The sequence below is a fragment of the Drosophila rhopaloa genome, unplaced genomic scaffold (genome assembly GCF_018152115.1).
Source record: "Drosophila rhopaloa isolate 14029-0021.01 unplaced genomic scaffold, ASM1815211v1 contig_3, whole genome shotgun sequence".
Lineage (NCBI taxonomy): Eukaryota > Metazoa > Arthropoda > Insecta > Diptera > Drosophilidae > Drosophila > Drosophila rhopaloa.
In genome coordinates, this window is record NW_025335123.1 from 21,042,416 (window position 1) to 21,067,339 (window position 24,924).

Here is a 24,924-nt window from a genome sequence, read left to right on the forward strand (position 1 = left end):
TGTCTCTACCCAATAAATATATAATTTTAAAATAGGTTCAAGTAAAAAGTATCTTCTCGGGTTACATATCAAAAGTGACCATTTAAATTGGCCATAATTCATCAAAATACATTTTCTTAGATCGTTTTAACCGCGAGTGTATGGAAGTCTGACCATTTGGCGGACCAGCGGCAGCTGGAAAAGCTCCCACAAAAGAAGCAAACAAAGCGGAAGGAAATAAAGAAAAAAGTGGGCGACGACCTTTTCACGAAAATTCATTGTCAAGCCGTGTGTGCCGACGAAAGAGAGGAAAATAGGGGGGAAAACCTGGGAGCGAATGAGAGGGGAGAAAGGGTGGACCTGCACCTGACACGAAACTGTTGACGAAGTCGGGCCACTTCAAACAGTTTCCCCCCCCAACCCCCTTCAACGACCTCCCGGGGCCGTTTATTAAAACTAATTAAAATGTTTAAAACATTTATAGAACAAACGGAATGGAATGGAACGGCGGGGGCTTGAAGGAGTACAATACTTGGGCAAGGACATCCAAGGGGAACGAGTCCTTAATTGCCGCAATTAACGTTGGCAACAACGCACCCACCCACAAAATACCACCCACCCACAAAATACCACCCACCCACTGAATTCCTTTTTTCTGCCCAGAACATTGAAGAAAACTACTAAGATTTGTCTGTACTTTAATGGGAGCAGACTCAACATTAATATAAATTGAAACTTATAGTGTTAAATAGTGTGATTTTATAAAAGTAAATCATATAGTTGCACTTCTTTTTACTTTGTATTAAGAACTTTTGCAAAAATACTATTACATCCCTACAGACCTCACTCTATAATAAAAAACTTTTATTCATCTATATGTTCCAGTTGCTTAATGAAAAAATTATGATATGTGTGCCCAAAAAATATGATCATTATTTGGCATCGATAGATTTACAATAACTGTGAGAGTTTTGCGATTTAATGAAAAAGGTCTTAAGAAAACAATGTGCTTCTTCTACACCATACTGATTTTTCTTAAATATTTTTTTTTACACATTTTAACAGAAATAAATTCAATCATTCTTAGATTATACCCATTACATTATTATTCATTTATTTCTAATTGGCAAATAAAATTAAAATGTTTGTCACAATCAGTTTCAGCTAAATGATACTGTTGCATCAGATAACATAATTTAGTTTCAGGAATCGGACTATAAGGAGGTTTCAGGTTCTGTAATTGCCGAAAGGGAAACTCAACCCAGTAAGATAGGTCCCCCCCTTTCTTAACGATCTGTATAAGTTCGTCTTGGTTTTTGATTGCCGCTAAATAGCCTCCGTTTTGACGACATCTTTCTTTAGCATCAAACCAATTTAGCTTAATATCGTGTTCTATATAGAAGTGCCTAGTGCCAATTTTCTCGAAAAGCGGAGGACCTGAATTTACTTCTGTTTTAGAAAGGGTTTGGAGAAGGGTTGCCTGAAAGGCTGATAGTTGTGTCTGCATCTCCCGAAGTTGATCCTCCAGCTTGGTGCTTAGCAACTTCTTTATCGCCTCTAGTCCCGCCTCGAACTCTTCTTTTGCAGTGGTACTCTGCAGGGCTTCTATCCTAGAATCGATGCTGTCCAAATGATCGATGAATGGGTTTAGTGCGGCCAGACAGAAGGCGGAACATTGGGTCGGCGCATCGTGCAACACACACACTGAGGAATTACTTCCTTGGGAAAGCGCCAATGGTGCAAATATTTCCAGGACAATGGAAAAGTACAAAACGTAGGATGCTAACTTAAGCATTGCGACGATAGACGACCACTCTAAGTTAAAGTTTGAAAACGAACTGAATATAATCCTACTGTTTAAGAACGAAGAAACCTAAAACATGGCTGATAAGGGGACCTGACTGTCCAAAAACTACGTGGACATTATATATTTATTTACTGACAAATACAAGTACGTTTGCATATTGCTTTGACTAACCCAAGATTAAGTCGAATACCCCACAGTAAATTATATACATAAATGTATGCCTCGCAGCTAGCAACAACATAATCTGTCTTTGTTTTTGTTTAAAAGATGAAACCGAAAATAGTACTGATAAGGGGACGTAGTTCTCTACTATTAGCAGACCTTAACACTTTTATTTTAAAAATTCGTATTTTGTCGTGATTGACAAATAAAAAAATACAAATTTGTTTTTTGTATTTTGCATTCCAAGAATCACACTATTTGCAAAAACCCATATACATATATATGTGTATTTAAGTTAATGGGAAACAATATTGTATGTGTACTACCTTAAAAAATAATTATGAATAATAACAAGTTATACATGGACAAAAAAAAACCAAGTTGACACTTTAATTATTGCAAAATATCGATGTACTAATGTTGAATACTTAGCCTTTTTTAATTAAATTATGAAGATTAATATATATTTACATTTTCTTCATGTTTTTATTTACATTAAGAATATAAATAATTTAATAACATATGTTACAAATAAAAATATGTTTACGCTTTTAAGAAAATAAAAATTATTTTCACAGAATTTGAAGCTTGAACTTGGACATAAGCTTCCCTTAGAAAAATGAAAATATGATAGCTAGTACTGCTGATTTTCTACCTTCCCTTTGAATTTCCACTTTCTCCGGAGCTTAGCAGAGATCATGGGAAAGTCGCCCACAATTCCCCTTTTGCTGACCTCGTATAACTTTCGTTTGGCGGATTTTCCTGCTGGATTTCCCGCCCGCTTCCTTCAAAGGACAAAGATCCTTGTGCGTCCGGCACTTCATCAATCCCCGCCGCTTGCCATTTCCATTTCTGAGCTGTTCCCATTTAAGTTTCTACGAGCCATTCAAGAACTGCCAAGCAGCGAGATTTTCCCTTTTTTTATTTTCGCCTTTATCCCGCAGATTTTCCGTAAACTTTTTTTTTCTGATTTGAATTTCTGCTGCTGACATCGATTTGGCCGCTTTTCAAGTGCACAATTCTCTTTCATTTCTTTTTCCACACGTCTCCTCTCTGTTCTCGGTTCCTTTTGTTTTCTTCGCGATTTTTTGTTGGTGGATATCGTTGTGCGACATTTGCATAAGCCCGCATAGAGCCACGCCCCTCTCCCATCTCATCCATGTTCAGTGTGCACTGAAAAATTAAGCAAGATCTTCATTCATGACAAAAATCCGCACAAAATACATTTATATCCATCGTGAAATGGAGAAGTTGGGAATTATAACACTTGAATGTTGTATGCACAACTGGTCACACTGAAGTCAACTCAAAACAAAAGATCAAAATTTCTTCATGTTTAAATTTTTGATAAAGTGCTGGCAATGAAGACTGAAAATTTACCAAAAAAAAATAATAATAAGGGCTCATTGGAAATAACATTGTATAATTAATACCGTCTTTTTTGTATTACAATTTTAAATTGTTAAAAATGTATTACAAATAACGTATAACAATACTTTGTTTCATGAGTTTGAAAGCGAACTTAAGTTCATTAAATAAAATGTGTAAGATGTCGCAATGAGATGGATTTGGCTTGATTTGCATGCATTTCTTGACAGTGCATATATATGTGCTATATGGTTTATATAACCCGCCCAGCAGCCATTGCACTTGATTATTTACTGCATTTCCAATATCGCTATCGTGCAGCTGCACCACCTCCTGAACAACCCACTGCCACCCCCCCGAAACGTCCTTGCCCCGCAGCCGTCGTCCACTCATGCGCAAGGACAAAATGCATTTCCAAATTGATTGAAGGCGCGCTTCAGCTAGATAACTAATCAATAAATTATTGAAATATTATGCCAAACTGAATTTATAGCAAATGTATTCGTTAAAAAATGCAGACATGTCAAGTCATCTACAAGTATAAATAAAAATAAAACTGCAGTAAAAAGCTCTTGAAATTTGATTTTTTTTTATATCGGAAAAGATTGTATTAGTTATCTGATAAGAAAAAGGAAATTAAATAAAAAGTAAAAGTATTTTAAATAATATTATTCACAATTGAGCAGAAGTATTTAAAATTATCATATAATATTTTTAAAGGATTTTTGGTTTCTTTCCTTTTTTATCAAATTTTATCTAACTCTTTTTCTGTTCAAATGGCACAAAATCATATCGAAAAGTAACAAGAATAAACAAATGGTACACAAAAAAAATAAAAGGGGGAAAAATAGAAAAACCAAATGCATGTCCTAATTGATGACAGGGCAAACATGGGAAAAAGCGAAGAAGAAGCAGAAGTGGAGCCAATAACAAGAACAACGGGGGGAAAAATCGAAACTAAGCAAAACAAAAGCTAAAACCGAAACAGAAACAGAAAACGCAACGAAAACGAAGTTTTGCACAATTTAGTGCACATTGTTGCCATTTATTGTTGTTATTGCTGCTGTAAAATTGACTTAACTGTACTGCAACAGCAATAATAGCAGCCCCCGACCCCTAAGTCACCCCAGTCTACACGGGAAAAAACAAGAACCACATTCTGGGATCCTTAATATAATCATATAATTTATAGTCACAAAAGTTAGTTTAAATAATATATAATTAGTTTATTAATGCAATATTTCAAGATTGATCATCTTTTTGCCCACTGCATGGTCACACTCCAAGTTGTCTGCAAAGTTAAAGGTCACACTGCCAGCTTTAAAAGCAAAATAAGTAACAGTCTCAAGAGCCCTCAGTTAATTAAAGTACAAAAGTATATTACTAATCGGAATTAATCAATTAGATAGCTTAGAATACATTTTAATTTCGCTCAGTGCATAAAAGCATTAGAAAATCCCTCCTTGGTCTAACCCTTTTTTTATTTGTTGCCACTGGTTGGGGAGCTTTGTGCCCATTATTGATCCATGGCATATAGGAGAGACTATTCCACCTTAACCGAGGGGCGTAACCTCGCTCAACTTTCGACCCCCCCGCCCTAATAGCCCCTTCCCCCTCTGCCCCTCTCCCTTCCCTCGCCCCCTCATGGGCATGCCTAATACGGGTCTTTATTTAATTTAATGCCATTTTGTGCTGCCACCACACAGAAAAGGGATGAAGCCGAAGGAACAACAACCGCAGGAGCAAAGAACAACTTAATATTCATAATAATAATACGAGCAAATAGACTGAAGGAGAGATAGGAAAAACATCAAATGCCATGAAGGGAAAGCGAAATGTTGCCTTTTCAGCTTAATTTGCCGCTGTAAAAATGGAAAAGTATATTATTGATTCAAAAAATACCTAATAAAATGGCTAAAAATAAGAAATTGATATCAAAACAAATTGAAGGAGTTGGAATAGCCATTAAACACACAGAAGTCTTTAAAAAAAAGCTGTTATATGTTTTACAATACATTTAAACTGGCCTATTTCTATATTTTAAAAACTTGTATTAATTATAAAAATTTTAAATGATTTTACTTACTTGAATGTCAAAATTCTCCAACTCAGCACAGCCATCCACATGTAAAAGTTGCGCTACTTGTGCACATGTGTGTGTGTGCCTTGTCCTAATGTGTGTGCGTGTGTATCTGTGTGCCGTATGTGTTTAAAAAAGAAATTGTTTATTATACAGCAGCAGGCGGAAGGCTGCACTGCATTCGCCTCCTTGCAACAATAACACAAAAAAATTCAACAACAAAAAAAAGGAGAATACTAGAAAAATGAGAAACACATGTCCGCTTGGGCGCCTTGTCTTACCGCCCCCTCAACCCCCCTCTGCACTCCGCTAAATTCCCACGACAGCAGGCGCCTTGTTGCACATGAATAAACACTCACACACATGCAATTGCTCCCCATCCCCTTTTCCCCATGTATATCATTTTTTTATTTTTTTTTTATTTTCCAGTACTTTGCTTAAACGCTTTAAATTGTTTTCCATTTTCCATTCTGTATACCCTTGCTGAGGTTAATACAAGTTTCAAAGGTATTTCGATTTTTGATTAGGATATATTCAATTTTCAGACTATTTCTTTAGTTATATAAATATAGAAAAAATCATTAAATGTATATGAAAATTAGAAGCATAAAGAAATTTAATAGAGTTTCCCTTAAAATAAGATTGCATCGTTAAGTCTAACTGTGAGTAATTGTAATAAAAATGTTATTATTGTTCTTCATCAATAACATTTGCGTATCTGCCATTTGGTTTCATTTAATTGCTTAAAGATTATTTTTTCATGGTATCAGGTTTGGCTTATTAAAAGCATGAATACATTTATTATAATATTTTAAAATAAATAGAAACTAGTGGAATACATTATGCCTTATAAATTTGTCTTGGAAGGGCATTTTAACTTCGGCTTGCCAAAGTTAGCTATCTTTCTTGTTTCTTTGTTGCTTTGGGTGAAGAAAATTTGTACCTAAGCGCATTTGGGGAATTTAAACTCATTTTGTGAGCCTTTTGGTAAATCGCTCAGGACCTCGTCCCTCTTTCCGAAATTCCCATGAAGGGAATACACTGAGTGTAGAGTTGGTCGAAGTTATGTTTACCTAAAGGAAAACAATATCTTTAATTAAATATTTTATATTCTTGATCAAGAAAAATATTTAATTAAACAAAATAACTTTAATCAAATATACAAATTCCATCCTATAATACACATAATTATAAAATACTTTGTTCTATAGCTGTATAACTGATAAAATAATATGAAAATAATGTGGTAAAAGCGTAACTAAAATGAATTGTTCAATCATTAAATCAGTAATAAAATACGCATAATCAGTTGAAAACGTTATTAAAAATTCCTCAATAAATTAACCCAATTCACGTAACTATTTAAGTCAACAAGCAGTAATGAAATATTTCCCCTGGAGTTAATTACACAGTTAACTCCTTCATTCGCAGGAATTCGCTGGATTCCAATTGAATCAATTTCCAATTAGAATTTCACAACGCTCAATCACTTCGCAGCGCCATCTAGTGTAAATATTGAGCAGCACTTGGTTCGCGGGTCAAGAAAGTCCAACATTTGCCCTTTACCAGCGTGGGAGAAAGAGACAGACAGAGGCGTAGACGAGGGGGGTTTGTTGCACTGAGATCCACTTTCACTTTTATCAAAGGTTTTAAGAGATTTATACAATAGTATAAATTCACATTGCTTACATAATAAAAGATCCAAAATTGAATTTTTGTTTTTGGATGTTATTATTATTCATATTTTAAAATCAATCAGCTTATAAAAAAAATTACTAAAAATCGTAATACCCCGTGATAAAATCCTGGTTACGCCCCTGATCTATTGTATTTTAGAGGTGCCAAACGGGCGTGGAGAGGGGAGGTTGGTGGTGAGGGGCGGCGGGGGCGGGGCGCTTTGCTTTATTGTTATAGCGCAAACAATTTCGTGTCATCCGCAATTAGGCAGGCTTCAGGCTCAGGCTCGCGTAATATCGATTTAATTGCGCACCGCTCGCCAAAAGGGGGAAATTGGGGGCCAGGATGGGTCACGCGGGGGTTAAAGGGGGCCTGATGGCACCCAGCATATATGCATGAGGTATCCAACTCGACAACAACAACAACAAAAACAGAAAAACAACAAAAAACTGGACAAAGTAGCCACGGTGAATTGAAAGAAAAGCGAATGCGACACGCAAAGATTCAAAAGACGTAAATGAATGATTCGCCTAATTTGAATACCAGTCATTCAATTAATAAGTGAGAGAAAAATAATTATGGTTTTATTACAAAAAATTTCTGGTTGCCTTTTAATACATTACAAAGGATTTACAAAAAACTGTCAAGAAATTTTAATCTATTTAATTGTAAATGCTACATTTCGTAATGGAAAAGAAAAAGCAACTAACTGACATCATTAAAACACTGTATTTTCAAGAGAATTTATAAAAGTATGCAATATTTATTTTGTGGTTTTGATATTTATGTTCGAGTGAATTTAACAATATTTTTTATTTCTTATATTTGCTGGCTTACCTGCCGGAAGAAAGGAAACTTAAAATACTAATTAAACTTAATTTACTTAGTTCAGTTGGGTAAGTTTAATATTAGTTCGTGTTTGAGTGACTTTAATTTGGACTCACAGCCACTTTAAGGGATTCACCGACCCTAATATCCTCGAAATTAAGTTGCAAAGGCGCAAAAAAGAAGGACACGTTTTCGGCTTGGTCTTAATCTGCTCTAGATCCTCGAATCCTCGAATTCCCCGCACTACATGCATAATTGAATTTAGTGTAGCGCTCATTCCCATTCCCACTCCACGTCGAACTGAATGAGGTTCCAATTTGATTGCATTAACATTTGACATCGTCAGGAGCGCAGGACTTTTGGTCAGGATGGAGGGACGTGCCAGCATACAAAGGGTACGGCACACACGCTTACACGGGGAGAAATAAGTGGCACTTGGTTAGCTGAATCGGTATTTACAAGATTTTCAGCTCAAATGTTTGGCAAATAATATTTATATTTATATTATTATTTTCGCAAATGGTTAAAGGGAATATATAGAAAGCATATTCAATTTGTATTTTTGAGAAGTTTAGTCATTAAAAAAACACTTTTTTAAAAAACGTTATTCAAGATAAGATTTAATAATTTGCAGAATTTGAATGTACCTTTAGACTTTAAATATTATTTTGGGCTGTCTAAGATCTATTCAAAAATAGCTCAAGACCTTGTCTTATGCAATTAGATCGTATTTAAGTATTTCATTTAATTCTAAATAGTTTACTCTGATTAAAGTAAAACCGGAAACATCAATTGTTTCTCTCAGTGAACCTACACAGATGTGTGCATATATTAACAAAGGTTTTCGTCCTTTCTGCGGCTGCCTGTGTTCCTGATGGTAAAGTTGCTTTGTTGCCGGCCTCCGTTTAATATGCAGGATTTTGTTATTAATATTCAATTAAAAGGCTTCAGCTGGAGTGGTCTAAAATGGGGCGGTGGCGTGTGGGCGGGTTTCGAAGGATGCCATGGGGGCGTGGCCTTTGGCAAGTGCGAAGGCGGCGCGAAAAGTTTTGCTTAGCTCCTCCTTTGTTTTATGTTTCTTTGGGGCCCAAAAAAAAAAAATTGATGAATTTATTGGCCTGGCCACGCCCCCCTCCTCAACGCCCCTGACTAATTTATGGCTGCCACTGATGAGCGGAAAGAAGAGAAACAAGTAGCAGCAGCTGAGCAACATAAATTTGATTACGATTTTCCCTTTTTATACCCTTGCAGAGGGTATTATAATTTTGGTCAAAAGTGTGCAACGCAGTGAAGGAGGCATCTCCGACCCTATAAAGTATATATATTCTTGATCAGGATCACCTCCTGAGTTGATATAGCCATGTCCTTCTGTCCGTCTGTCCGTCTGTCCGTCTGTCCGTCTGTCCGTCTGTCTGTTTCTACGCAAACTAGTCTCTCAGTTTTAAGGCTATCGAGTTGAAACTTTGCACACACCCTTCTTTCCTTTGCACGCAGTATATAAGTCGGAACGGCCGGGATCGGCCGACTATATCCTATAGCTGCCATATAACTGAACGATCGGAAATGCCATAACTCTGCTGTTTGTAAAGTTAGGAAGCTGGGATTTTCTATGTGTTTTATATTTGGCTAATCAATCCGACCTACCAAATTTCATAAGGATCGGCCGACTATATCCTATAGCTGCCATATAACTGATTGATCGGAAATGCAATAACTTTGGTGTTTGTAAAGTTAGGAAGTTTGGATTTTCTATGGGTTTTATATTTGGCCAATCAATCCGACCTACCAAATTTCATAAGGATCGGCCGACTATATCTTATAGCTGCCATATAACTGATTGATCGGAAATGCCATAACTTTGGTGTTTGTAAAGTTAGGAAGTTGGGATTTTCTATGGGTTTTATTTTTGCCCAATCAATTCGACATATTAAATTTCATAAGGATCGGCCGACTATATCCTATAGCTGCCATATAACTGATTGATCGGAAATGAAATAACTTTGGTGTTTTTAAAGTTAGGAAGGTGGGATTTTTTATGAGTATTAAAAATGCATCATATGAATAATTTTGGAGAATATAATTTGCAGAATATTCTGCAAGGGTATTTCAACTTCGGCTCCGCCCGAAGTTAGCTTTCCTTTCTTGTTTTTACATTTTTTTCTGGCAGTGGGAACAGTTGTATACCCTCAACTGTTCTCAGTTATTGTTTTAAGGGTTTCAAAATGGTGCGAAATTATTAATTTAGAACTGTTTTACTCTGGATATGATTTCTCCCCATATTTATGGTCATACTATATTGTATTTAATGTCTTTATGTTATTTAATCACTTAATGTTAGAATTATAAATTTATATACAAAAATTTAAAGTTCTTTTTTCCATTTGTTTGTTATATATTTTTCCTTATTTAACTTTGTTTATTTCATTAATTTCCTAAGTTGTCATTGGTTACTTGAACATTTTATCCTCCTTTTTTACACTTTGTCCTGGAGTTTTTCGCTTTGTGAAAAGTAAACTTCCGCCAACGAAAAACAAAAAAAAAAAGGATAATAAACACATGACAATCCAGTAAGTGCGCGTGTGTGTGTGTGTTAATTTGCTTAAGTGTGTGTGTGGCGTAGTTTTCCAAAGAGAAGGAAAAACTTTTGTTTACCCAATGCTGGGAATGAAAGATATTTCCAGCGAAAATTCCTTCGTGAGGGATCTAATTAACATAATGTTGGTAGCACCCCCTCCCGTCTCCTCCTCTTTTCCACCATCTCTATGACACTGCATTTGTGTGGGTGTAGGTGTGTGTGTGTATGTGTGTGTGCTTGTTTGTGTGTGTCATTAGCGTTTTCGTGGCATGTGTTTTTCCACTTTTCCCGACTCCGGTTTAAGTTGCTTCTGTACACAAAGAAAAATCTTTAAAAAAATCTGGAATATTATATGATATATAGATAAGAAAAACGAAAAACAACACTAAATTTTTCTTAAAATCTAGAAAAAATATTATCCAAATGACAATACTTCTTCAAAATTTTTAAATTTATATAATAAATAAATAAACAAATTGGTTTCATTGTTGTCCCTATGTAAAAATATAAATTTATAATCTTTTTTGAAACACCTAATGGGTTCTAAGGAATGTGTTGTTTTTTCTCGGCGTATCATTTTATCTGTCTCTTTTGCTCCGCACACTACCCGTCTCTTTCGCTTTTCCTTTTGCGGTGGCATTTTCAGCACGTGCGTTACCAACAATAGCAACAACAACAATGGTAGCTAAACTAAACCCAACTAAAGTAACTACAAAGGCAACAACAATGCTGACAGTTCGCAATTACAATAAACAAAACAAAACGCAGCAAATTCTGGCAAATGGGGAAAATTGAGAAAAAAGGGTGTGAGAAAAAGACACAACACAACAGAAAGGAAATGGGTTACTCGTAAAAAGGAAACGAAAAGGTGGAGTCTCGAAAAATATACAATGCCCTAATTATGGTTTTATTTTGAAAAAGTACAGTCTACAGCCGATTAACACATGGTAAATGCATAATAAACGATTAACCAACACTTTTTATATCGAATCCCTCTATTCGAATTCGATACATTAAGTGTTGGTTAATCCTTTGCTATGATTATTGGAGTCCAATCAAAATAAAGTAATATTTACCCATAGCTTTACTGATTCAAAAATAATCGCAACAAATAAAAAGTTGGCTTAAAATTTCCTTAATATTTATTTTTAATTTTCATTATGATTTTAATAATGATTTTTTATAAATTCTCCAGCAATAATTTGCATTTAACTCAAATATTTTGTTATACCACTAAAGGTTAATAAACCTTTATATTATTCCTGTTCCACTTCACATAATTCTGGACAATCGCAGTGATTATAGTAATTCATGATCTAAGGGACAATAAAAACCAAGTGACATAGCGAGGGCAGACCAAAAGTAATTTTAATGTCTCGCCTGGAAGTACATAAAAGCTGTAGTCGTGGGGAAAAATGAAGAAGGAAACTCAAATCCTCCAGGTCCCAAGCACGCAAAAGAAAATGTGGAAAATGGTGTGAGTGGTGTTGGTGGGTGGGGAGGGGAGGGGTGGTAGAGATGGGTATTATCGGGGAAGTGGTTTTTACTATCCAACGAGAATCTACCGCAACTAAAAACAAAAGTTATGTGTGCACGAAAAATCATGTCCAGTCATTTCCTGTACAACTTTCGGTCGAAGGACCCATGGGGACCTGCCACAAAAGGGGGGGGGGGGTTTCGGGGGTCTACTACCTACCAACCAAGCCCCCTCCCCTCCCCTCCAGCCAAGCGGCTTTCGTTCGGTGGCCTTTTATGGTCATAAAAATTTTATTATAATTTTTAATAATTTAGGCAAGCATATTGCTGCCAGCGAAGCGAACCCGGAGCTATCCGAAGTTTTTCCACAGTTTTCCTTTGCCTTTTGCCTTTTTCCTAACCTCCTCCCCTCCTCCTCCCCCACCACTCTCTTTATCACCTGGCATATACGCACGCCGGGCATTTCCGGCTCTATATATGCCCGGACTTTTCTGGGGACGGACCAAATACGGACGGACACGGATACGGACAGTGGAGCACAGTAGTCGCAGTCAAAGTGCAAATGCCGTAAATCATGGCGCTGGTAAACAAGCAACAGAGAGAACCACACAGAAAACAGGACGAAAATAATGGAGGAATGCGGAAAAGCACCTGTAAATACCCTGGAAAATAATGATTGAGTTCTAAAAACAAACCACTAAAAATGTGATCTATTTCTTAAAAATTTACATATGCATTCTACTTTGTTAGGCATTACTCTTAGAGTATAATTTATGAGTCTACAAGAACAATAATCGAATATTTCCTAATTATACATACAAAAATTTTAAGATTTAACAAAGTTAGTATTATTTTTAATAGTAATTTTGACTCCTTTAAAATGTAGTTTCCATTCCAGAATTTATGTTTAAATTGCTGTGATTCAATGCTTGAATTAAATCTACATTTTTTGTTGTAATTTTTTTATATTTAAAAGTGATTTCAATTTTAAAAGCAGAAGAGTACTTTTAGATTAGGGCAAATAAAATTCCCAAGAACTACAACTTCAAACCAAAATACTCGGCCCATAAGAGGTATCAAAAGAGTCGGAAAAAAGCGCTGAAAATAGCGAGTGGTATAGTCGTATAGCTATAGCCGGAGCTAAAGCGATAGCGATACGGATTGTGGGGATATATACGCTGTCTTTCGGCGCGTTTCGTTAGCGTTTTAAGCGCGTTTTTGAGCTCCGTTTTTCCATGTTTTCCGCGCATTTTTTGTTTTCCGTTCAGACGTTTGCTTTCCTTTTTGCTTTTCGCCCTTTGAAGGTGGCGCCAATTTGATGAAATCGTTAGCATTACCTTTTGGCTGGATGTTGAAATGGGGAAAAAGGAAAAACTGCTGGAAAAACGAGGAGATTTTCCATTGTTTCGAGTGTGTGCGAGTGTCAAGGATAAGGCGGAACCAAAACAAGTGAAGTAAGCACGGAAATTTCTCACGTGTACACCCGATAAGGAATTAAAAGGAGTTTCGCCAGGCATTCAAATGGTCAAGTTTCGCAATGTTTGTGGCACTTTCAAGTGCAGAAACACAACAACCAAAAAGCAATGGTAACACCTCGTTGAAAACAATTTCAAATTTGTTTGATTTCTTAGTGAATATCATTTAAACCCATAATAACTTAAACTGTTCATTATAAAACTATACCATTATAAAATATTATATTAATAATATAGTGAGCTAAGAAATAATTCATTAAATATTAAAAAAGGTTAAATGTAAATAATTGATACTTTAAAAATTGCATAAACTTATGTGTATCAACTTCATAAACAATTGATTTTTTCTTCTGCTTTAAATGTTCTTGGGTCAGCACCGATTTTCCCTCCTTAAAAAAAAAAAGAGAAATGCGAAAAACAAACAAAAGCCGCAAATGCCAAGGCCAAACACCGACTGACAAGGGGATGAAATGGAAAATAGAGGGGGGTCCTATCCCATATGTCATACATGTGTTTGGCGGCCTGTTTGTTTATGGGGGCCGCATTCAGTCGAGGAAAAGTGGAAGTGAGGAAATGTACATAAGCCAAACGGAAAATACAAAAAAGTAAGCGACAAAAAGTGTGAAAAAAAACGCGTTAAAAATCGCTGGAAAAAAGAAAACTGCAGAAGACAGAAATGCGTGCAAAGTCCGCATCGAGTATATTTCCATTTTGGCAACATGTAGAAAAATTGGAATGCTAAATACCATTTTACTACAAACGAAAAGTCTTTCAAAAAAATTGTAATTTAAAATATCTGAATATTTGTAAACAATAAATATTATAAATCCACTTTGAGGATTGCATCTCTAGAAAAATAATATCACCACTATAAATTTGGGTTACTTAGCAATCGAAAAATAATTATTAATAGTTTTGCTATGTTTTTAATAAATGTTTGTGAGTTCTAAAAGTTGGATACCAGAAATGGAAATATAATAAGTATAGTTTGGTATACAACTTATGTTTCATTTGTGGGCAATATTCAAGTATCTGTATTATTTTTTGTTTCGGTGCAGAGATGCAGTTACATTTGCAGCTTAGCAGCAGTGGCAGTTGCAGTTGCAGTGGCAGTTGTTGCAGTTGATGGCACAAATCCAGACAACTGACAACCCCACACATTCCGCCTCATAATGCCACAGATTTTTTCTTATTTTTTCCATGCACATACATTCTGCCCTTTCATTTGGTTTAAACTTGACCCACAAAAACGAGTTTTATTGCATTCGTTTGAGATGCGAGAAGGAAAAGGTGAAAGGCGGAAAGGCGGAAAAGCGGAAAGGAAAGGGGGATTTTAAAAAGTCGAATCTCCTTTGGTCGCGCCTGGCTTGTAATTATTTTTTATGGCATCTGTTTTCATCCCGATTTCATTCATTGCGAAACTGAAAGCTGTAATTCAATTAAGGGAAAAACATAAATAGCGAAAAAACTTGAATAAACAAGAGGGGATTATTAAAAAAAGGAGGAAAGGAACTCAAGAGTCGGATAAGTTATACAAATGTTTATTGAAATATTATAAATATAATATTAAAGTGGTACCAAGCAACTGTACCAAAATCGTATCTTAAAGTTTATGGAGGAACTTTCATTAAAAGAAGTATTTCTTAAACAACTAAAACCTGATCTATATATTTAAACATCAATTGTTTGGCGACATCTAAAGTGCAATGGATATTTACTTTTCATTTATTCTATAACTTTATAAAATAATATTTCTGTAGCTATTCACAATATATTAAATTCCAATTTCTTTACCTTCAAAGCTCTTAAAGAAACCTTTTTATTCAACACAACATTCAAATATTTAAAATTGACAGATTGTTATGTCACATATATTAAAGTCTTACTTGCGTTTTATGTATATTAAATATGTATTTATATTATTAGAATTTAAAACTAGACTTTTGTTTTATATTCCTTGATAATAATCTCAAATCTGTTTTTACCCTTATTTTCTTCCAGTCGAGTTAACAATTTCGCGGTGAAAATGAAGAGAATGCGCAGCAGTGGCCCTTTGGTGCTGCCACTGATCCTCCTGTTGATCCTGTCGCTGCTCCTCCAACCGATTGCCGTCCAAGCCAAGTCGAAGAAGAACAAGTCCAACGCGAATTCGCACCACGGAGACTCCTCCTCCTCCTCGTCGACGGGGTCCTCCTCCTCGTCGGGATCCTCCTCCTCGTCGAATGACGAGAACAAACCGAAGAGCGGCAGCGACAATGGTGGCCAGCACTTCGCCATGGAGCCACAGGATCAGACGGCCGTCGTCGGATCGCGGGTTACACTGCCCTGCAGGGTAATGGAAAAAGTGGGTGCCCTCCAGTGGACCAAGGATGACTTCGGCCTCGGCCAGCACAGGAATCTCAGCGGATTCGAACGTTACTCAATGGTGGGCAGCGACGAGGAGGGCGACTTCTCCCTGGACATCTATCCCCTGATGCTGGACGACGATGCCAAGTACCAGTGCCAAGTGGGACCCGGTCCCCAGGGTGAACAGGGCATCCGGTCGCGATTCGCCAAGCTCACCGTTCTCGTTCCACCCGAAGCACCCAAGATCACGCAAGGCGACTACCTGGTGACCACCGAGGATCGTGAAATCGAACTCGAATGCGTTTCGACGGGTGGCAAACCCGCCGCTGAGATCCATTGGATCGATGGCCTGGGCAATGTCCTCACCAAGGGCATTGAATATGTCAAGGAACCTCTGGCCGATTCACGTAGGATTACAGCCAGATCGATACTGAAACTGGCGCCCAAAAAGGAGCATCACAACACGACGTTCACGTGCCAGGCGCAGAATACCGCCGATCGAACGGAGAGGTCGGCCAAACTCCTCCTGGAGGTTAAGTATGCGCCCAAGGTCACCGTTTCGGTGGTGAGTGGTGCCTTGGCGGGTGGGAAAATCCCCGAGGGCGCCGAAGTCATCCTAAGTTGCCAGGCCGACGCCAATCCACATGAGCTCAGCTATCGCTGGTTCATCAACGATGAGCTAATGACCGGTGATTTTACCACCAAAATGGTGAGTTCTCAGTGGCGTACTTTCGATAATGTCCTCGTAATTATGCCATATACACCTTTTCCAGATCATTCACAATGTCACCCGGCAATATCACGATGTCAAGTGCGAGGTGGTCAATGCTGTGGGCAAAAGCGAGGAGAGCCAGAAACTGGACATCAGTTGTAAGTATTACCTATTTGGGAAAGATTGTTATTTTTGATATTTAAAAATCGTATTCTTCTCACCCACCTAGTCGGTCCAGTTTTCCGGCAGCGTCCCGTCAGTGTGGAAACCGATTTGGGAGCCACTGTGACCATGCGATGCGAGGTGGATGGCAATCCCCCGCCCGAAATCGAATGGATCAGCGAAAACTCCGATAAGGTAACTTGATATGTTCATATAGAGCTCAATAATTGGGGCTCACCCTAAGAAAGAGATCATTTTAAAAGCTCTACTTTACTGAAGGACTCGCACAATGTCAAAGTTCATTAGCAAAAATGTTGTGTCTTTGTTTTACTGATTAAATATTTCTTTAAAAATGTTTGTTTACATTACATTACAAACATTAGGCTAAAGAGTTAGTTGTTTTAATGCACATACCGAACCAATATAGATTTTCCTTCATTTTAGTTAAAAAGTGTTATAGATTCTTTTAAATGATTGAATCTTTTAATAGTAATTCAACAAAATTTTTTTAAAATAAGGCAAAGGAATTCGCGGAAATTTCAATGTAGAATCAGGATAGCTTTTAATTATAAGTTCAAATTGAGAAAAAATCACAAGAGGCTGAAGAATTCGCGCTGACTTCAAAGCAAAAGAAGTCGTGGCTTTTATACGATTTGATTTGTTTTGTTTTATAACATGAAATCTGGTTGTTAAGATGTGCGCTCTCGTAATATATACTGCTAGTTAATTTAAAAAAGATATATGACTTAAATCTCTAGTACCCATTATTGCTTAGTTTATGGTATGCGATGTGTTTATCAACATATTACCCCTTATTCCCCAGGTCGTTGGCCGATCGCCCGAACTGAAGTTGAAGGTGAGCAGCGAGAAGTCGGGGCGGTACTTCTGCAAAGCGGTGGTCAATGGATTCCCCGAGATCGGGGCCGAGGCGACGGTCTATGTGAAGAGGGCCCCGATCATCACCTCGCACAAGGTGCAGTTCGGCGGAGTGGGTGGCCGTGTGAAGATCGATTGCCTGGCATTCAGTATACCCAAGGCGGAGCACATCCTCTGGTCGTTCGAGGGCAAGATCATCAATATGAGCAGTGCCGATCCGGATATCTACATCTTCGAGGAGCACCATTTGCCGGAGGGCGTGAGGGCAGCCCTCATAATCCGTGATAGCAAGGCCACGCACTTTGGCAAATACAATTGCACGGTGATGAATTCGTATGGCGGTGATTCCCTGGTGATAACACTGCTCCGCGAACCGGGCAACATACCCGTGCTCCTGGTCGTCATGGGCTCCATGTTCTGTGTGGCCATCATGCTGATGATCGTGATGATCATAATCGTCTATCGCAAGCGTCGCAGTCGCAAGAAGCCCATGCCGGCGGATGTGATCCCGGAGGCATCCCGCGGCGGTGACAAGCTGAACGAACTGAAGAGCGAACTCCGCTCGAAGGCCTACGATGTGGAGTACTCGGAGGCGGGCGGCGACGGCCTGGCCATCAATCTCACCCAATCGCCCATGCCCGATGTCCAGATGAAGGGCGCCACCCTCGGTGTTCCCCTCGCCGGTCCCGTCAAGTTCGATGAGCGATTCTCGGGCGATTTCGGAGGCGCCGATCGATACAATCGGCAGTGTCACATCAAGAATCTGAAGAACCAGCAGGAGACTGCCTACAAGGGGAGTCCCCAGGCCAACGGGTATGCCCATTACTTCGAGTACGCCCTGGACTACAGTCCGCCCGGCGAAGGGGCGGCGGTGGTGGTGGGTGGTGCCGGCGGCGGTGGCAAGGTCAAGAACGGTGGCATGAACTCCGCCACACTACCCCATTCCGCCGCCTCTGTAAACGGGGGCGGCTCTGGCAACGGGGGCGGGGCCAGCTTGCCACGCAACCAGAGACACGAACTGCAACAGTCACAACAGCAGGCCAACGGATTTCTAGGTGAGTAAATTGCATAGTTTGAGTAAAATACAATAAACATATATAACTAAGGGTTTTCATAGTATTTATAATTTTTATTTTAATATATATATCAAAATAATCATTATATTTGAGTTTTATAATAATAATAATAAAAAATATATTTGAGTTTTATAATAATGATAAAAAGTAATCATTAATTTTCGATTTCAATTTTGTATGCTTCAAAAATAATCATTATTTTTATAGAATATTATCGAAGTTACAAACTTTAAAATCATATATGAAATAGATTGTTTGACCACATACATATATCGTTATTTGCAGTCCCTGATCGAAAAGCATGTTAAAATATATATTTTTTATAAAAGCCTTAGACACCTGTTTAAGTGGTTTTAAACCTCTTGAGAATTCCTTTAGTTTTTAAATATATATATTTTTTAATATACTTTTAAACTTATTTTGGTATATATATATATATATATATATATATATATATGTTTATATATAGTGTAGAAATTTCAGGAGTTTTGAAACCTCTTAGCCCAAATCTACATGTAAAATTATAGTCTATATACACGCCAGCAGGTGGCGTATCAATGTAAAATTATTCGAGACTAAAACCAGATGAGAATAATGTATTTTGTACACTATGTTGTGTTTATGGGTTAACTGAAAATGTTTTTAATATACATTTAATATAAAAAAACGATTCCCAATAAAACTAATTGAATTTCGTTATTTTTTCAGGACAACCGCTGCTCCAAAACGGCATCGATAGCCGATTTAGCGCCATCTACGGTAATCCCTACCTAAGGACGAACTCCTCGCTGCTGCCCCCGCTCCCGCCGCCCAGTACCGCCAATCCGGCGGCCACACCCGCCCCGCCCCCCTATCATGCCGCCCGCCACGGCCACGCCCACAATGGGGGCCTAAAGCATTTCGTGGGCGGGGCGGTGATTACGACGAGTCCCGTTGGAAATTTAAATGGAACGGGGGGCGGCGGCTCGACGCCCAGTGGCGTGGGAGGGGGCGTGGCAGCGGGGGGGAGCGTGAGCGGCAGCAGTTCGAATTTAACCGCCAGTAGTAATACCCTGGCGGCCACGCCCCTAGCGGGCGGTGGCGGAAACAGCGGCCAGTGTGCCCAGAGTCCGTCCGGGCAATTTATACTGTCCAATAATGGCAAAGGACACACGCAAAAAGGACCTCTGGCCACACACGTTTAAATGCGAAAAATGTCCGACGAATCGACATTATATACACCCTATACATATAATACATATATATACACATTGGAAGAGCCATTAGCATAACCCGTAAATGTATTTAAAAAACGCAGAACTTCTAGTGGTAATATTTTTTTTGTCAAGAAATAATAGCGTAATTCTCACTCAAGTGGTGTCAACTATTTTCGAAAAGGCCTGGAAAAAATATATCAGGCAGTCACTATCTTCTATAAATATCATTGCTGAAATTTATGCACCAAAAATTGATTTTTTGTTTGTACATTTTTTCCATATCTTCACTAAAATGGCTCGTTATATAAAAAAGAAAATAGCTGAACATCCTTGAGTAAAAATTAACCATGAAAATATATGTAAAACAAGAAAAACAAAAGCATACACAAAAAAAGAAAACAAAAAACCGTATTGTGATTTATAGCGTTAATTATTTTATGGCAAAGCTCGATGAGTTTTGGAACGGCAAATTATATCAACTAGTGCAAATCTTAAGCTACTTATCGAGTAAAAAAATCATATATCAATTAAACACGAAACGTATCGAAAAGAAATGCAAAAATAAACAAACTACAAAACTTCAAAAGTTTATTTTAAACAGCGAGTTGCATACATTTTTAAACGAAAACCGAAAATCAATTCAATTATCTATGTAAAAACATAATTATAAAATGCCTGTAGTTAGTTCCAAGTAAATAAAAAACAAAAAACGAAAAAAAGAAAAGTAAAATGCAGAAGCAGCAAGTAAAAACAATTTTCTAAGCCAAAATTTATCAAATTTTTAGACTTAAATAAATATATAAAAATATATTTATGGAAAAATACGAGATGAATGCAGTGAGCGAAACTTTTAGAGTAAGTGCTGTATTTAATTTCTAACCCGGTCAAGAAAAGCCAAAAGTAAAAGAAAACATAGTAAATAAAGTTAACCAGACATAATTTTGCGAAATGTATAATTTTCTTGCGTAAAGTATATATAATTTTTTTACAACTCATCAAAAAACATCACTTAATTTAAATATTTTTTTTTAGACGGGATGTTGCAGTATTAAAACAATTTTTAGATCCCCAAAAACCACAAGCACTTAGAAAATAATAGATAATATATCGAAATATTGGTGTTAAAAAAAAAAGAAAAGCCGCCATTATAGTTCCCAAATCCAAACTTGATCGGGTTTCAAGGCCTCAGCATCCAGCATCCATGTGAAAACTTAAACAATTTTTTGTCTAGCCTTTAAGCGAGTAAATGAAATTTAACTTTAAATCAATTATGTAAAGAAACAAATATTGTATATCAATAAATATAGAGCATAAATGTGTATGTCAACGCTTAAAATAAATGACTAGCTAAGATTAGAAAGAATGATTGTTTTTTTTTTTTTGTCTGCCTAGAGATGTAAGCCTATTTATAAACGTAAAAAATGTGCATGTAAACAATTTTAAAGGTAAAAAAAAAATAATTAAAAAAGCTTAGTAACAATTTGTAAAACATTTGAGCGATCTACCAAAAAAACCAAAATAAGTGTAAAGCGTAAAATTTTTAACACGAAATGCTGCCTTATGATTCCTTTATGGGTTCTTAAATCATTAAGCCAATACTGTAATTAATTTTTTTTTTCAAACATATACACGAAATATAAATATTTATCTAGAGTAATACAGAAATGCTTTAAATGTTCTTCATTTACCCTGATTTACTTACTCGAGTCTATTTCTATTCTTTCCTTGGGCTACTTGCGCATAGCTTTTTAAATGGGATAACGTTCCGAATATCGGACTTAAAGAAGGTGTTACATTTTTTGGATAATTGTCAAACGATTCAATTAAGAGTTCAATTACATAGACGTTACAAAAACGAAACGATACAAAGCAAAACAAAAGTAAATTCAAATGCAAATCCTATTAAGCCAAGTAAATAATGATAATTACAAGAAACGAATATGTGAAGTGCAGAGTGCAGAAAAAATGATTCTGAAAATGAGAGCGGCGGCGAAAACTAAGAACGTATTGCGTGGAAAAACGAAAATGTATCTTTAAGTCGAGAACAACTCAAATTAGTTGAAATAAAAATACAAGAAAAAATGAAATAAAAAAATATTTCAAGATGCTAAAGAAACAGTTTTTTACTTTTTTTCCACAAGTCTTTAGATGTATGCCACTTTGAAATCGGACAATTCTTGGTAAAGTTATGGACTGTGGAAGTCCAAGTATGGGTCGCCGTTTTACAATTACGAAGGAACCCTTGAAATTAAGTTGATTAAGTTAATTATTACGCTTTTACCTAAATTCCTTTCTCCGGTTCGTTGGGGGTTTGTATTGGTTAGGTCTTTCAGTCCATCAATCAATGCAAGATCGCCATTCCTCAGCCATTAAATAATCGTTACCAGAACTCTGATTTCTGAACATCAGGGAACTTCATTCTTGCACCCGCTGTGTACACTCACTGGTTTCTTACAGCTGCAACTGGAGATCATTGAACTATTATTTTTATAACTTTTACCTGGGCATTTCCTGAGCTCGGGTTGTCGCCTCCTAAACTCTTTTTTTCTGGGTTTATTAGCCATGGGCGATCGTGTGATCTTGGCGAGCGACAAAGCATTTGCATTTTTCAGCTGCAAGAAATTAGCCAAAGGAAGTTGTAGTGAAACGTAAATAAATGCGAATAAAAAACTTTACAATTAATTATCATACAGAGAGTTGTGCACGGAGAAAAAAGACTAGTTCACTTTATTTAAAACATATAACTATTTAAGATAAATATTAAAATGATTGTAGAAATTGTGGCTACCAAAAAGTAGGTATTTAAATAAATTCAAACTTCAATATCACATCACAAATTATATTACTATTAACTCACCAAATGATTATGCCAAATTGATGATTTACAGAACTTATCGTAAGTGTATTTATTAATAATAAACTTTTAGGTTTGACTTTTGGAGTAAAATAACACAATCTAATTTCGGGTTAAACAAAAATTGCGGGTACACAAGGAAATACACACACAAGTATTTATACTAGCTAGTTAACCTCAAACCAGTTAGACTTATGGGTATTAACTGGAGTTGAAATATTGTACCGCATTACTAATTACAAAATAAAATGTTGCACATGCTAAAAATGTTGTGCCATAAAATTGAATGCTTTCGTAACAGATATGTACATTGTGGATCAAAATCCTTAAGCTCCAAAAGAAAAAAGAAGTCTGAATAATATAAACTCAAATTTGAAACTTTGAAAAATGTATTTAATGAAACTATATCCTATATCCTCACAATTTGAATGATAGTTGTAGGAAAAACTTTATTGTATAAAACATTACGTTGATATTAGGAAACTTGTGTAAATCTAGTAAAAAGAGTTATTCGACTTTTGATAATTTCACATTTTCTTATAAAAAGTTTTTAATAAAAAATTCACAGCCACAACAAAAAATCTATAAAATATGTGGACACACAGAAACTTAAAAAAAATATAATTCCAGTTTGTAGAGATCTTGTCAACGTGAATACTTAAAATCAGATCATAAAAATGTATAATCCACCGTTAAAACCATAAATTGGATGGTGATATGATGAAACCACAATTACAAAATTTATTGTTTATGATCTTAACTTTGAAGATCATCTCCCTTCAAGTGAGTTTTAATCTCAAATAAATGCAGCTCTTTGAAACCTCTTAAAAATGTGCCCTCTATTTCGACCCCTACCTTTTCGCTCCCTCTTCGCCTTTGTCTCCCTTTTCTCCGTTTTCCTTTTGTGACTTGTGTTCTCCGCGCTTCCTTTTCGCCGCTTCCTTCGCTTCGCTTTGTATTGTTGTTATTTTTCGGACAGGTGGTCGTTTTTTTTTTTCCTTCGTTTCACGTTTTTCGCTCTTAGTTTGCTCCCCATTTTCTCTTTACCTCGCTCTTTGCTGACTGCGCATGCTCATTCAGATTTAAAAACCCACCTTTACCTTTTCAAATTTGGTTTTACCGTCGGCAAAAGGCAAAAATTTCTTCGCCAGCACTTTTCCTTTGTGTTTTTCGCAGCGCTATTTGTTTTTTCGAGTGGACAACTTCCTATCCAGTACTTTTATGGGGTTTATTTGACAACTGGCGAAGCGGGGGAATATCTGGAATTTGCATGTGGAACGGCCGTTGTCTAATCATTGAGTAAACACCGGATCGGATCGGTTGAACATATGTAGGTGTACTTAGGGTCGATTATCTCAGTAAAAAGAAAAATGTCAACTTTCCAGGGAACTCGAATATTGCCAAGCGGAAATTATGTAATGGTGCTAAAACAAAATGATACAAGTTCTAACATGTGTTATTGCACAAATAACTCATAGGAACTATATTGTATGTATTATATTCCAAAAACATTTTTTAAATATAGAAAATATGTTTCAAAAAGTTGGACGTAATTTTCAGACATTATATTATATTGTTGATTTTATTGAAGTTATTGATTAAACTCGAGGTCACACCCAATTTTATTTTTTTAAGAATATCTGCTGATCCCAAGTTTGAAAAACTTGTATTACTTTTTTTGAAACCCAAAAAAATTAAAGCTTGTATAAACAAATATATTGACTTTAAGTCTTTTAAGGTTCGATACAAAAACAGCTGATTTCAGAAGAAAGATCAAAAAGAAAAGAAAGCTGATTTGAATTTTTAACTGTGATCTTGTTTTTTCAAATTATTAGTCAAATTTTTAAGCTTAAGTCAAATTGCCATAACTAACGAAAATAAAAAGGGAAAACTTATTAAACAGAATGCATTATTTTTTAAAACATTTTTTATTTCAGTTACAGCTATTCAATTTTAATGTTAGTTTGTATCTAATATTAATAATTACATTTTCGTTACATTTTCCTTCCTTTCTTCAATTTTAATACAATTTCAAATACACAAAATAAAAACAAACTTTATTTATCCCACAATTTATATTAAATCAATTGTATTAATTTATTAATAAACATGTGCTTCTCTTAATAATATTATTTATTGTTATTTACAATATTTCTTAACTTTTCAAACTCCGACGGTTGGAAACCCGGAATATTTTATTCGTTACTTCAACCGCGATCGATAGACCTAAATTGCAGCCCTGAATGGTATTTAATGGTATATTTTAAGTATATTG

General features: G+C 36.4%; 1 protein-coding gene and 1 long non-coding RNA gene across 3 annotated transcripts in view; one reads left to right on the forward strand and one right to left on the reverse strand.

Moving 5' to 3' along the window:
- LOC108045465 (irregular chiasm C-roughest protein) overlaps window positions 1-21,903 on the forward strand; it is a 48,455-nt gene extending 26,552 nt beyond the window's left edge. The window contains exons 2-6 of the mRNA XM_017124796.2: window positions 15,429-16,482; window positions 16,547-16,643; window positions 16,715-16,842; window positions 17,471-18,578; window positions 19,308-21,903. Of these exons, the coding sequence (XP_016980285.1) occupies window positions 15,454-16,482; window positions 16,547-16,643; window positions 16,715-16,842; window positions 17,471-18,578; window positions 19,308-19,783 (2,838 nt within the window). The 5' untranslated portion in view covers window positions 15,429-15,453 and the 3' untranslated portion in view covers window positions 19,784-21,903. The remainder of the gene's footprint in view (window positions 1-15,428; window positions 16,483-16,546; window positions 16,644-16,714; window positions 16,843-17,470; window positions 18,579-19,307) is intronic.
- Window positions 18,510-23,612, reverse strand: LOC108045466. Of its 2 annotated transcripts, none has more exons than XR_001769344.1 (3): window positions 23,340-23,612; window positions 22,077-22,258; window positions 18,510-18,574 (listed from the first exon to the last, which is right to left on the reverse strand). It is a non-coding gene; the product is annotated as an uncharacterized LOC108045466 (long non-coding RNA). The 2 variants fall into 2 exon arrangements; XR_001769343.1 differs by having other exon boundaries at window positions 22,077-22,407; window positions 22,653-23,612.
- Window positions 23,613-24,924: the final 1,312 nt, after the last annotated feature.